The sequence below is a fragment of the Mandrillus leucophaeus genome, unplaced genomic scaffold (genome assembly GCF_000951045.1).
Source record: "Mandrillus leucophaeus isolate KB7577 unplaced genomic scaffold, Mleu.le_1.0 Scaffold269, whole genome shotgun sequence".
Lineage (NCBI taxonomy): Eukaryota > Metazoa > Chordata > Mammalia > Primates > Cercopithecidae > Mandrillus > Mandrillus leucophaeus.
This window is the reverse complement of record NW_012102798.1, coordinates 2,756,540-2,772,145: the sequence shown is the minus strand read 5'-3', so window position 1 is coordinate 2,772,145 and position 15,606 is coordinate 2,756,540. Positions and strand designations below refer to the sequence as shown.

The 15,606-nt window shown below is 37.2% G+C and overlaps 1 protein-coding gene across 4 annotated transcripts in view; it reads left to right on the top strand.

Annotated features, from left to right (window-relative positions):
- Positions 1 to 15,606, top strand: part of ALG13 (ALG13, UDP-N-acetylglucosaminyltransferase subunit) — an 83,672-nt gene that overhangs the window by 49,518 nt on the left and 18,548 nt on the right. For 3 of the 4 annotated variants that reach the window (XM_011984486.1, XM_011984484.1, XM_011984485.1), the window contains exons 20-23: positions 919 to 951; positions 1,049 to 1,104; positions 5,598 to 5,669; positions 7,215 to 7,380. In XM_011984486.1, coding sequence (XP_011839876.1) covers positions 919 to 951; positions 1,049 to 1,104; positions 5,598 to 5,669; positions 7,215 to 7,380 — 327 coding nt within the window. Of the gene's footprint in view, positions 1 to 918; positions 952 to 1,048; positions 1,105 to 5,597; positions 5,670 to 7,214; positions 7,381 to 15,504; positions 15,569 to 15,606 lie in introns of all 4 variants that reach the window. The other variant, XM_011984483.1, reaches the window with a different exon arrangement.

Sequence of the window (15,606 nt, the reverse complement as noted above, 5' to 3'; positions counted from 1 at the left end):
GTGCATGCGTGTGCTTAAGGACATTTACTGTCTGCCCTCTTATTTAGATGACCCTTTTGTCTTTTAGCTCTATGGGTGATGTGGCATATTTGAAATAACCAAATCTTTGCTCCCACCTTAAATCTGGAGGAGTTTCATGCATGTGTGTTTGATAAGTGGTGTGTTTAATAATCAAATTTAGTTTAGAACTGCCAGATTATATTTGGTGGAAAACCATCTGATTGAATATTGACTTTCTCTGCATTTCGATGATACAGAAATCTTAAAAGTAGTTCAGTCTACTGAGCGATCCTTTGAGGACACACTGATTTTACATGTATTACTTACATGAAACAGATTGAAAAACAGATGAGGCATAACATATTCCCTTAATGTCCACCTAAGGAAACAGTAGATTATACTCATACTTTATAGTCACCATTGAGTATTTAGTATATGTAAAGCACTATGCTAAGTTACTTTTGCTTCCATTAACCATCCTCAAAAGGCCTATGAGCTAGGTACTGTTACTCCATTTTACAGTGAAGAATTGAGGCACAGAGATTAAGTAACTTGCCTAAAGTAGTGTAGTTAATCAGAATTCAAATCTAGGCAGTCCTCACTTCAGAGCCTATGTGCTTAATGACCACACTGTAGCCTCCCTGGAAAAATTGGACACAACTGAGTTTTCACCTCTGCCTGACCTCTAAGAGCTAAGTGGATTTTCGGAGGAGAAATTTGTACAGTGTACAACTAATCTCTGGTTTCAATATCTGTTGACTAGTGTGAAAGCTCATATCACTTTCCAGGATGTATGCATTTTAGTTTTGAACATATAACCATAAAACTGGTGGAAAAAGCAAGTGCTGGCCATTTGGCTCTGCTGAGCTAAAAAGGCCTATATAAACACATTTCTTCTGTCTTGTCTTTTTTCCCCAGGGGGATATCATGAAGAATATCTTTATCGTGCAGGTCAGTAAGATCTAGAAGTGATCTGGCATTCATCATTGTTTATAGAATTTCAAGCTATAAAATAATGCTCATTTTTTACTTTGGCTATATTCTCTAGAGCCAGACTATGAAACTTCAGGTGTTTATAGCACAACTGCATCTACAGCAAACTTGGTAGGTATTTAATAATAGCAAAGAGTTATAGCGCCTACTATGTACTGGGGCACTGTTAAGAGCTATACATATAAATGTATTTAAATCAGAGCAACCCTGTGAGGCTTAGTATCATTCTCATTTTGAAGATGAAGAAATTGAGACAGAAATTAACTCGTTTTCTGGAACTAATATATTTAGAGATATTCTAGAGATATTCTAACATAGGCAGTAATGATCTTTTAGAAGGTTTTATGTTTTTTTATTATAATGGATCATACATCTCAATATAACAAAAGTTTGCTTCTCCTTTATGCTACATGTCTAGTAGAGGTCTATAGAAGGGCTTGCTCAGGTACTCAGGCTGATGGAAATTCATCCATGATTGCCAAGGCAGGAAATAAAATTTGGTAACTGGTGCACTGGCTCTTACAACTTCCACCAGAGGTGATACATGTCACCTTCTTTTCCATTTCGCTGGCCAGAGCAGGTCCCACTGAAGAGTCTAACTTCTTTGTGCCTGGAAGGCAAAAAGAAACATTTTAGCAGCACTAAAAACTGTATCATTCAACTTGCCTTCCCTCTCATAGGCAGAATACTTGTTTCTACGTCAAAGGAGGCATCCTAAAAGGTCCCATTCAGTGTAATCAAACTCAAAGCCTGGGGTTTCTGAGCTATGTGTAGTACTTGTTATATTGGGTCCAGATGTAGCTTCTTGTGACCTTGAGACCTAAAACCAAAAATATGGAGGTTTTTTATTTTTCCCCCCTCCCTCCCCAGTTTACAGTGCTGAAGCAGGGACTGAAATTTCTATTCAGAAAGGGAGAAAATGGGGAATAAAAAAACAGTTACTGGCCTGTAGCAATTCTGAGAACTTCATGGGCAGACGTTGTAAGGGCACCCAACGTACTCATGGGACTCTTCCCTGGAGGATCTCTCGTTTATTTTCTGGGGCTCTTGGTTACTCCCAAGGCCCATCCTTCCTGGCAATATTTGGAGTAGGCATTGGAGAATAATCTTTCCTTGGCAACAGAGCAGCTTTCTAAGCTTGCTACTTATAGAAGATTGGAGGCGCAAGGGTGTTTTTATCTCAGTTGAATGGTTTTAGTTCTGACTCGTGATTTCTTTGACTGTAAGATTAATTTATTCTGCTTCTGTTTGATTTCTTTTGGTTTCATGTACCAATAGCCATACTATTTTTTCTATAGATATACTACTAAGATTTGCTATAATTCTTTGTGGTTTTATCCTTATTTCTGTCTATTTGATTGCAAGTGGCTTGAGTTCATCAGGCACTGATGGAAGAGCCATGCCTTTTGGACATTTTTCTACAAGCCATTTTGTTGAAGTGCAAGGACTTACTAGGTGTTATATCCTTAGTTGAACTCAACTTTGAGACATCTTAATGCACTCGGGTTTTAACCAAAGAGTTGATTCTTGCTGTGAGGTCCAGTTTTCACTGTTTGTCGTCATTGAAACCATTCGTCAATACTACATTTTATAGTTTAGGGTTGAAACAGTTATTCCTTCAACCCTGTGAGTCCCTGTATTCAAGGAATCTATTCCCTTTCATTCCTGCCTGCAAACTACTAATTCTGTCCTACACACACCTGTCTTAAAGTAACTTGCTTTAAACCATGCCAACAGTAATCAAAGCACAATACTAACATCCAGTCTTCTAAATTGCTTACCCTGAGAGCTGCATGTTCATAATCTCCTTCTTAATTAGGATTTTGTTATAGCTGTACCCTACTTCTAGTTACCAATTTCTGTTTTACTCAAGCTAGGTTATGCTGCAATAACAACCCCCAAAGTCTCAGTGACTTAACTCAGGAAAAGTTGTTCATGCTAATGTTATATAGTTCAATGCGAGTTGGCAGCAGGCTGCCAGACTGTGACTGTTCTTCATAGTCACTCAGGGACCCAGGCTGATGGGCACATGCCATCATGATCATCGCAGCAGGGCAAAAGATACAGAAATTGAACACTGACTCCTAACGGTTCTGTTCATATTTTATTGACCAAGTAACATGGTCATTCTTGACTTTGGATGGAGCTGGGAAGGGCAATCCTACCGTCTATTCAGGAGAACTGGAATATTTATGAAGAACTTGAATAACTACCTTAAATTCTCTAATTATGACTAATTTTAACTGTGGCAGCTTCGTGTACTAATTTTTTGTTTTTACTGTTTAGACAATATACCTTAGGAAGGAGAAGAAAACTCTGATACGTAATTCTCTTTCTGTTTTTTCTCCTTCCTTTACTTTGCTCCTTCCAGAGAAAGTTTTTTTCCCCATTTCCTGCCACCATTACTATTCTCATATCATGTGCTTTTGATATCACCTTTTGAAGTAGCCATCCAAGTGAAAAGGCAAGTAAGAATCTTACCATGAGGGATGATAATACTTTTTTTTCTGTTCCTTCAATTTCACTTGTCACATGTTCCTTTTTGTTCTGAATTTAAACTACTCCAGTAGCTTTCAATTTCTTCATATGTTCCAAGCCCCCTGCCCCCATCACCAAATCCATAGCAAATTTCTGTTGTTGCTAAAATAAAGGATAAATGTCTTCAGAATTATCAGCATACATTTAAAAAAAAACCTTGTTTTTAATTTTTAATTTCAATAGGTTTTTTGGAGAACAGGTGGTGGTTGGTTACAATGACTAAATTCTTTAGTGGTGAATTCTGAGATTTCAGCGCACCATCACTTGAGCAGTGTACCACTGTACCCAATGTATAGTCTTTTATCCCTCACCCACTTCCCACCATTTCCCCCAAGTCCCCAAAGTCCATTGTATCATTCTTATGCCTTTGTGTCCTCATAGCTTACCTTCTACTTATGAGTGAGAACATACAGTGTTTGGTTTTCCATTCCTGAGTTACTTCACTTAGAATAATGGTCTTTAATTCCATTTAGTTGGTTCAAATGCCATTATTTTGTTTCTTTGTATGGCTGAGTAGTATTCCGTGGTATATATACACCACATTTTCTTTATTCACTTGTTGGTTGATGGACATTTGGGCTGGTTCCATATTCTTGCAATTGCAAATTGTGCTGCTATAAACATATATGTACTAGTATCTTTTTTGTGTAATGACTTATTTTCCTCTGGGTACATACCCAGGAGTGGGATTGCTGGATCAAATGGTAGTTCTGCTTTTAGTTCTTTAAGGAATCTCTACACTGTTTTCCATAGTGGAAAATAGTGTACACGGTTGTGCTAGTTTACATGCCCACCAACAGTATAAAAACGTTCCCTTTTCACCACATCCATGCCAACATCTATTTGTTGATATTTTTTATTATGGCCATTCTTGCAGGAGTGAGGCGGTATCACATAATGGTTCTTATTTGCATTTCCCTGATAATTAGTGATGTTGAACACTTTTTCATATGTTTGTTGACCATTTGTGTATCTTTTGAGAATTGTCTATTTATGTCCTTAGCTCACTTTTTGATGGGATTGTGTTTTTCTTGCTGATTTGAGTTTCTTGTAGATTCTTGATATTAGTCCTTTGTCGAATGTATAGATTGCTAGATTGCGAAGATTTTCTGCCACTCTGTGGGCTGTCTGTCTGTTTACTCTGCTGGTTATTTCTTTTTGCTGTGCAGAAGCTTTTTTGCTTAATTAAGTCCCATCTATTTATCTTTGTTTTTGTCCAACGCAGGGCTCTTTGAATAAAGATTTCCAGGCACAGCCTTCTAAGAACCCATGAACATTTATTTATACTTCTTATTTCCATGTCTAACACTCAAATAAATGTTTCTGTAGAAGCATTTGGTATTCACTTGGGAACTTCTGAGCTGGGGCAAATGTTTGCTTTTTGGCAGGGGCTTTGGCTATACTTGAACACAGACTTTGGAATTGTCCATGTTAAGTGGGGCTCACCTTTTCACAGTAAGGTACTTCTCATTGTTTCCTGTGATTTCCTTTCCCTGTTCTGTCTGTGCTCTTACTAATGTAACCAATCTCTGCTGCTAGAGTTCTTGCTGCCATGACAGTCTATCATTCATGAGTCCAAGCCATTCAAAATCATTTTTACTTTTAGAAAGACAAGGTCTTAAGCCAGAGGAGAATGATATTTGAATCTTACAGTATCTGTTAAATCCCACTTAGATAAAATGCAGCTGAATAACCAGTTTACCCTTGTACCAAGCTACATATTCAGCTAGAATGCCTTTTTTTTTTTTTTTAAGCAAAACTATTGTTGGTCCTATGGTACTTGAAGCTTTTAAGGCAAAGATCACTGAAAAGGTGTTTAGATTTCAATCATCAGTTACATTTTAGTATCTACATCAGGACTTGAGTTAGATGTGCTGAGGATTTCTGTAGATACGTAACAAAACAGTCACCTACATCACGTTTTACAGTGACAACTTTTAGAGCTTTGTCTTAGGAGTCACTTCCAAATTTGAATTATTTCAGGACTGAACACTTTCATATAGTTGAAACAAAGTTATTGATGTGGTTTTTTTTTTTATGTAACTATATTTTTGTATTCATTAAAGTCTCTTCAGGACAGAAAATCATGTTCTATGTCTCCTCAGGACACAGTTACCTCGTACAACTACCCCCAGAAGGTAATCTTCATAGTGTTATTAAGCAGTTACAATGGCCTGGACAGAGAAAAATGAATTTTCTCTTTTCATTTACCTTCATCATACTTCAAAGCAACTGCTTTCGTTCCTTTAGGTATTATTGTACCTTCCGGTGTCTGACACAGTGATTAGTAAATTAATTCAACAAATTATTGAGCATCTACTGTGTTCCAGACACTGTTCTATGTGCTGGCTTTAGATTACTCATAGTTTACTGTGAACCTCTTTTATATAAAGAGTGAGTTAATCTAAATTACCTGTCAATTCTGTCTCATTAACTGAAACTTAATTTTAAAGCTTTCCTGTAGAATCGAGAGTCAGCATTATAAAAAGGTAGCTGAAACCATAGGAGTAAACAAGATCATCCTGGGCAAAGGAAGAGGTTGAGAAGAGTATCTGGAACAGAGCCCATGAATTATCAAATTTTAGAAAATGGGCAGAGAAGGAACATCCAAGGAGGGAGGAAAAGCATGAGAGAGGAATATTATGGAAGCCCTAGGAAGAGAATGTTTCAAGGAGCAGCCAGGTGTCAGTTGCTGCCAAGAGGTCAAGCAACATAACGCTTAACAAAAGTCTATTAAGATTTGTTGCCATAGAGACCACTAGTGACTTTGAATACAGTTTCAGAGAACCACTGTGGGTAGCAGCCACACTGTGGTTAGGTGGTAAGAAAATGGAGACTCCCAGTGAGGACAGTATGTTCAAGAAGCTTCTGTTACCATTTATTGAATATCTTTCTGTGCACAGCCCTGTACTGGGTGCTGTGGAAAAATAGTTTATTCTGTTAAGGAGCTGTGGCCTAAGCAGAAAAAAAAATAGTCTTACAATGTTATAAAAAATGCAAGGCACCTTTTCTCTTTAAAAAAGAAAAAAGTGTAGGCCAGATGCAGTGGCTCATGCCTGTAATCCCAGCACTTTGGGATGCTAAGGCAGGCAGATTGCTGGAGCCCAGGGGTTAAATACCAGCCTTAGCAACATGACAAAACCATCTCTACTAAAAATATAAAAAATTAGCTGCGTGTGGTGGTGCGTGACTGTAGTCCTAAGCTACTCGGGAGGCTGAGGTGGGAGAATCACTTGAGCCTGGAAAGTTGAGGCTACAGTGAATGAAATCATGCCACCGCACTCCAGCCTGGGCGTTGGGAGTGAGACACTGTCTCAAAAAATATATATATGTTACAAATCTTTGGAATAATATGCAGGAAGCCCAGAGGTTAACTGGGGAGCAGGCAACTAGGCAGACGGAGGACAGGGCTTGGAGGAAAACTTTCCGTTGTATACGATTTAATACTTGATTTTCAAATCATATTAGTGTGTTACCTTTTTAGGAATAAATGAATTAAAAAATCAAAGCTCTCAAGTGACCTAAGATCTTCTGAAAGAAATAACCTTGCTATATAAGGTTTACATAAAGATTGATTTTCAGTGTTTTAGTTGTCTAATTACTGTTTTCTGAAGTTTAGGTTCAGATAATCTACTGTTTGAGAAACCAAACTTAGAGTTTTGAACTTTCTTCCATACTTACAGGTGATGGGAAATATGGCAGCAGTTGCAGCTTCCTGTGCCAATAATGTTCCAGCTCCAGTCTTATCTAATGGTGCAGCAGCTAATCAAGCTGTTAGTACTACTTCAGTTTCCTCACAGAATGCTATACAGCCTCTATTTGTATCTCCACCTACACATGGCAGGCCAGGTAGGTTATTGGCGGATGCTTACTTTGGAAGCCTCTTTTCCTATTCATGAACATGCACATCCAGCTATTCTGGTTATCAGATACCATTACTTTAATTTCCAGAATTAAATTTATTTAACCTACTTAATAAATTATGTTCTGCCATTGAACATAATCTCAAATCCATGAGATTTGAGAGTCAGGGATTCAAGTTTATTGCAAATTTCGTGCAGGTAAGATTTTATACCTTTCATTTTGCTACCTGCTGAATTAGGGGACTTGTACTAGTTTCTCAAACCTTGAGTTAAGTTTTATCGTATAAGAGTTAAGATAATGATGTTTCTCACCTTATAGCAAACTTTTCAGGAATTCTATAAAATACGTTCCTTTGTAATGAATAATTGTCCTGTAAATATCATAATAAAAGATACAGGCTCTGGAATTTAAAAGATCTGGGTTAAAATTGTGGTTTTACAACTTATTGTATAATTTTGTACAAATTGTTGAAGCTTTTTATCTGTGACTTGGGGGTACTGATAGTACCAATTCATGAAGTGGTTGTGGATTTTCAGTGAGTTAATAAAATTTTAAGTTATCAGCAGACTTTTAGGAAGGTGGTGGCAACAACAGCATTAGCTCTTCTGAGTCTCAGAATAAAAATGGAAATAGTGAAGTCAAAACCCATGACACCTACAAAAAACTAGGTGACGAGGTATCCCCATGAACCCCAGGATTTAAGCAGGTAGGGACAAACCACCAGTCACAAGACCTGCGTGCTATCAGGGTCTGTGAGGGAGCAGACCTCTTCTTACATAGAAGCATTGAGGATGTTGTCTTATGTACCTGAGAATTCCAGTGAATAAGAAGTTACTGGAAAGTGGGGCCGACAATTTGGAAGCAGCAACCAAAACTGGGAAGGGATTTGGTTTCTCAAATACTAGATGAGTGCATGTGGCACATAGTAGAAGGACTTAAAGGGCTTAAAACAATTTAACCTCTAACTCTTCAAAATTGACCTGCCAGAGCTCCCTTTTAGGATAGTATTCCTCACTGGGAAGAAACTGCTAAAGAATGGAATCTGAGTCTATCAGGATAGAGAAAAGAGCAGGTCAGGGAAAAGAACAAAAGAAAAAGATTAAGGTCAAATGCTACACGAATATATCTTAAGGAATAAAAAGCAGAATGTCCCTACAGACAATGAAAACATGTTAGAAGTGAAACACTAAACAGAACTAAACAAACTAAAACTGTGACAAACTAGTTCAAAATGAGCTACAGATTTTAATAATACAAAACATTAAGGAATAACATAAATCAGAATTAGAAAAACTTACCCGAGGTAATAGAACTCAGGAAGGAATTATAAATGGGAGAAGATCGTTTTAGTAATGGAGACTAAACTATAATGAGCTTGAGCAAATTCAGGTTGAGTATTCTTTATTCAAAATTCTTGGGACTAGAAGTTTTTTAGACTTAGGATTTTTTTAGATTTGGAAATATTTGCAATATACTTGTTGAGCATCCCTAATCTGAATTTCCAAAATTCTCCAATGAGCATTTCCTTTGAGCACTATGTAGGCACTCAAAAAGTTTTGGAATTTGGAGCAGTTTGAATTTCAGATTTTCAAATTAGGGATACCCACACTGTATGTAGAGCAGATAATGCTTTAAGAGAAATGAGTGCTGTAGGCTTTAATTTTTTTTTTTTCGAGACGGGGTATTGCTCTGTCACCAAGGGTAGAGTGCAGTGGCATGATCATGGCTCACTGCAGCCTGGATCTTCAGGGTTCAAGCAATCCTGCTGCCTCAGCCTCCTAGTACCTAGGACTATAGGCACACTCCACCAAACTTGGCTAATTACTGTGTTTTTGTAGAGACGGGATCTTGCCATGTTGCCCAAGCTGGTCTTGAACTCCTAGGCTTAAGTGATCCACTCACCTCAACCTCCCAAAGTGCTGGGATTATAGGCATGAGCCACCACACCCGGCCGTAAACCTTTTTTTTTTTTGTAAGAAGAGGGAAATCTAAAATTGAAAGAAAATGAAGATAAAGATTTAAAAGCGACATATTTGAAGTTAGGCAAACAAGATCAAACACGGATAGAAGTCCCTGAAAAAGAAAACCAAAGTAAAGGAACAAAATAATACTAAAAGCTATAATTTAGAAAACTTTGCTGAAGTTTTGTATTAGGTTGTTTTCACACTGCTATAAAGAAATGCCTAAGACTGGGTAACATATAAAGGAAAGAGGTTTAATTGATTCACAGTTCTGCATGGCTGAGGCCGCCTCAGGAAACTTGTCATCATGGCGGAAAGCGAAGGGAAAGCAGACACCTTCTTCACAAGGCACCAGGAGAGAGAGAGAGAGAGAGCAGGAGAAACTGCCATTTATGAAACTATCAGATCTCATGAGAATTTACTCACTATCACAAGAACAGCATAGAGGAAACCGCTCCCATGATCCAGTCACCTCCCACCAGGCCTCTCCCTTAACACCTGGGGATTACAGCTCAGTTTACAATTCAAGATGAGATTTGAGTGGGGACACAGAGTCAAAGCATAAGTTTAAAAAGTTTTAAAAGTACGTACTTGAAACAGCACCCTGAATACCTGCGAATATTGACCCAGAGTGATGGACAGCAGAATATTCTAATAAAATTGTCAGACTTAAAAAGTCCTGAGTATCTAAGAGTTTATGGCATATAAGAGAAATACAATGATAATCATCAAACTTTGACAGCATTGTTGTATGCTGGAAGAAAGTGGAATAACATTTAAGATACCCAAGGAAGGAATATGTGAACCAACAATTTTGTATCCATTCAAACTGATTTTCAAGCACAAAGGGCAACATGTGAGAACCCAAGAATATTATTCCCATGAACCCTTCCTGATGAATCTGTGAGAGCTGTGCTGTCAAGCAGGGTAATCACTAGCCATGTGTGGAAACTAAGTTAATTACAGTTAAGTAAATCTGTAGTTGCATCAGCCACGTACCAAGTGCTAAAAGCCACATGTGGCTAGTAGCTACTATATTGGACAGCAGAGATATAGAATATTTTTACCATCACAAAAAGTTGTATTGGACAACAGTGTACTAGAGAATGAACTTTGAGTTTTAGGTTACCAGAGTTTTAGGCTACCAGAACAATTAGAGACATTGTTCTGTTATTCTGTAGCAGAACAATTAGAGGCAGAACAATTAAAGACATTAGAGACATAAGACGTGATGATAAGTATTAAATACATAGTTACCCGTAGAAGTAAGACACGTGAGGGCTGAGAAGTTGAGACTGTACTATGTAATAACCTTATGTTTGGAGGGTATAGATGTAGTTATTTTTTTAAAGGATAGAATTGAGAGACTATGGGCAAAGCATTTTTTCATGCTGTCAGTCACATCAGATTCTTTAATACTTAGAAAGCTATTCTGAGACTGTGTAATGTGGGCTAAAGCAAATGAGTAATTATGGGATATTCAAATTTTATCCCCTGTGTCCTAATGAACCAGGATTCTTAGTGTGGGAAAAAAGGTAATGCAGATGTTATAGAGGCTAATTAAAAGCTTTTATAGTCTTGAATTTGAATTAGAAGTATCAGTATGAACTTGAGATATTTTATCTTTTAATATATGTAAATGTTTCCTTGCTCTGTCCACTGAAAGGCCTGAAAACAATAAGTATTCCTAGCACCTAGTTTGTGGTCTTAAAATAACATTTATTACTTTTAAAATAAACTGGGCTCTGTGGAGAAATGGCTGACTCCAGGTCTGGGCAGGAAATGTTCAAGATGATCCTGGAACATCCTGTCATACCAGATAGCAAGGAACATTATCAGAGTATAGGCATCATGTCAAAAGGACTCAGAAACGATCACAAAGAGAGATTCCCACTGGCCAAAGATGGAACAATTTGAGCCTCAATGATCATTGCAATAGATTGGAATATACCAAGTATGTTGAATATAAAAGTTCTTAGTGATATTTTAAAAATTGCTTACTTTAAGAGGATGATAGGAAATCAATAAATTTTCTTGAAAACTGGAACATGAAATAATCAAGCATTTATTCTGCCTTCCTTATATGAACTATACCACTGAATAAACAAATAGATGAGGGTAAGTATCTTTTTGTAATAGTATTCTAACCAATTAAAAAGTGACAATAATTTTGCAGTCCCTATTAAATGGATGAACATTAAACATCAGTAGCTACTAAGGTTGCAAAGTCAGTCAAACTTTAGCTATAGATGTCCCAGAAGAATCAGTCCTGAATCTGATTCAGTTTCCTGGATCTAGCTGCCTATTGACAGGAAATACAGAATAACATGTTGGATTGCAGCATGAGTATGTAATCTGCAAAATCCAGACTATGGGAAGCTTGTCAGATCAAAGGGCCCAGGTTCTTTAAAGCAGAACTTGTCAGGAAATGGATGGAGGAAGGACCAATAGATTAATACAGTCAAGAAATATCCAATTTTTTTAATGGATAAAACTAAAAAACTGTTCAAGGATGCACATTTGAGTGACAAAACTCTGAAAAGACCCCAAGGAAGTGATTACTATTAAAGTCAAAACAACGGTTGGTTATGGTAGGAGGGAAAAGTATTTCTAGACATGGGTAGTATCCACATTAAAATAACTCATTAAGCAACGTATTTGATTTGTTTGCTATATCTGTTTTATTCATAAAAAGATAAAGTGGGCCGGGCGTGGTGGCTCACGCCTGTAATCCTAGCACTTTGGGAGGCCGAGACGGGCAGATCACAAGGTCAGGAGATCGAGACCATCCTGGCTAACACTGTGAAACCCTGTCTCTACTAAAAAATACAAAAAATTAGCCGGGCGCAGTGGCAGGCACCTGTAGCCCCAGCTACATGGGAGGCTGAGGCAGGAGAATGGCGTGAACCCGGGGGGCGGAGCTTGCAGTGAGTGGAGATTGCGCCACTGCACTCCAGCCTGGGCGACAGAGCGGTGACAGAGCGAGACTCCGTCTCAAAAAAAAAAATAAAAGGGTAGGGCGTGGTGGCTCATGCCTGTAATCCCAGCACTTTGGAAGGCCGAGGTGGGTGGGTCACCTAAGGTTAGAAGTTCGAGACCAGCCTGGCCAACATGGGGAAACCCCATCTCTACTAAAAATACAAACATTAGCCAGGCATGGTGGCACATGCCTATAATCCCAGCTACTCTGGAGGCTGAGGCAGGAGAATCACTTGAACTCGGGAGTTGGAGGTTGCAGTGAGCTGAGATCATGTCATTACACTCCAGCTTGGGCAAAAGTGAGACTTTTTCTTAAAAAAACACAAAAGTGCCTAGCACAGTGCCTGGAACAAAAACATACAATAAATGTTGATGATGATATATATTTTTCACTGGAAATGTTAATGTAGACCCTACTTTTACTACTTTATGCTAGTTGTAAGGGAAAGTGTTTGCTGTCTGCTTTTAGCAGCTGTCTGAGCTTAAATTCAAGTGACAGATGAAGCAAGCATTGTAATGTTTTATTTATGTGGAATCATTGAAAGATTACCATTTAAATGCCAGATTTTTCTAAAAATGCATACTGCCTTCATTTATTTACTTTTTGTTCTCTCAGTCACTTAATGAATCTCAACTATAGATCTTTACTAGATCTGGCTGCTTTTTAGTTGCTCTTTGTCATTCTTGTCAATCCTATTGATGAAACAACTGATTTTTCCCACTTTGTTCTTCATATGTCTCTCTGGCAGGCCCCTTCCATCCTTAAGTGACTTCTAATCTGCAAGGTAACAAGATATGATGATTGCCTTTAAGTATGAGTCTCCTTTTAGGCATTAAATCCTGTCAACTTCAAACTCTGGATTTCAGTAAATGTTCCCAAGTCTTTTGCCAGGGCTGGGATCAATGACTGTCCCTGAATGCAAAATTTAATGGAATGCCAAAAAAAAAAAAAAAATACAGTAATCAAGATAATAACACTTTAATTCATCATTTTTAAAAATAAAGATGATTATAAAAAACTTTGAGAACAAAGTATCAATTTTAAATAAAGACAGGATCTGTGGATCAGGTTTAAGGTGAGTTGAGTAAGGCATATACTCTTGCGGTCATGTAAGTACAGGGTTAGATCCTGTCTTTATTGAGAATTTTCATGTTGTATTCATAATAGTTTTCTTTGTATTAGTTTTGGTAGCCCCTTAAATTTTGCACTGGAGCATCTCACCACACCTTGGCCTTGGCCCTGCTCTGTGATTTCTAGAGAAGCAGCAGTATCTTATTATAGTTACGTTCTCTTCTGAAGTGTCCTGAAGCAGACTACAGTTACATGGACGGGGGAAATAAGCATTCTGAATGCATTACATTGATTTCTACTAATATTTTAGAAGACGTTTCTGTAATTCTTGAGCCATTCCTTGAAGTGTATCTGTTAAGCCTGTGGAGCTCTTCTTAAATCTGAGGATGAGATGCTCATGCATCTCTTTAGAAACTTGAAATTGTAAAAGCTTTTACTTAGAGGGTTTATTGTAATACTGTGCATTTATAAGGAAGGTGAATTCAGACAAAGTAACCTCCAAATTGTGTCTACTCTTGATTCTTTCAGGCACATGAGAATGTATTTAGCCACTTCTATGTCTAGTAGTTGGTTTTTATCTAGTGATCATAATCACATGCTACTGTCTTCAGCTAATTGCCTTTCTCCATTTGCCTTTTTTTTTTTTTTTTAAATGGTATGATACATTTTCAGTGCTAGTTTAAAAGGAGTAAGAGCAGAGCTTTGTTGGGGGAGCCATTTTATTTTAAAAAAATGTATGTCTAGAACATTTGGGGATATTCTGAAAATTAAATTCCTCTCCCAAAACTGTAAAAGTAGAGATTTCTAAATATATGACAAAACTCCAAAACAGCTAGTTGAAGAAGCTTTAAAAATTTACTGTTTAATTTAGATACAGAATAATTCATTTTTTTGGTGCCCAGTTCTGTGAGCTTTGACAAACGCATAGAGTTATGTAACCACCACCACAATCAAGAGATAATTGCATCACTCCTAAACAGTTGTTTATCAAATTTTAGATTACCTGAAGACACAGATCTATTACTGTTAGCCTGTAAATGTACGAAAGATATAGATGAGTATATTGTTAGTACTGGTCACTAAATGGAAACAATGTGGATTATGTCTTGCTAAAATATCAGAGTAACAAATTCAGGTTGTGTGAATTGTTCCTATGCTAAACTCAGTGTGCTGAAACTCTGACTTTAAACATTTATGGAATGATAAGACTAAACTTTCTATGTTTCTTAGGGTTAAAATGATAATGCAGATAACAAAATGATGAAATTTTGTACTCAGGTTTCAGCTGGCTAAAATGATTCAGTTTAAAATTGAAGGGTTTGTATTATTCATCTTTTGTAAAAAAAATTAACAAATTTACATGTTATATATATATGCAGGTATGTGTTTTTACTAGGTTGTAACCACATTGTTTCCTTTATCGTCACAGAGGATTAATATTTAAATATAATTACATCTGAATTTCTTATGTCAAAAACAAACTTTTAAATATTGATTATTTCTAAGCTATAGTAACAGGTATAGAAAGCTAAAGGGATAAGATATTGTATCTATCCTGTTTTTAGATTCTGTACCTTCTCAGAAATGGAATGTTCATGATTTAAAGTTCCCTATATTCCTGAGATGCTACCAGTAGAAACTTTCAAGGATTGCTAAAATCTGTAGTCTGTGCACTTAGTCCATCTCTTATTAGCTTCTGCATTTTGTGATTTGACTGAGAGTGACAGGTTGCTGAAAACATTCTTAAATTTGCATTGGGTATTAAACTAAGTAAAAATTTTGCTTTAATGATGTTTTATTTATGTACCTGTTAGCTAAATGTTCAAAGTCTGATAGTCAAAGCTCTGCCTCTTCCAGTTTTTTCCCTTTTAATTTCCAATACTTTTCTTAAATCAAAATGACTTGTTATGAACAGGCTCTCCATTGGTATGTCTAAGAGAATGTAGACAATTCACTGTCCAAGTTTTTTTTTTTAAAGCCAAACCATAAGAATTAAGAGTTCTTTGACCATACTGGAGACAAGAAAAGTAAATGAGCCTGCTGTTCATAAGGTGTTATAGTTGTGTATTGCTACTTTATGTTTTGTTTCTTTGTTAGTGATTGCCTCACCATCCTATCCATGCCATTCTGCTCCTATTCCTCATGCTGGTGCCTCTCTACCACCACCACCACCACCACCACCACCGCCACCACCACCAC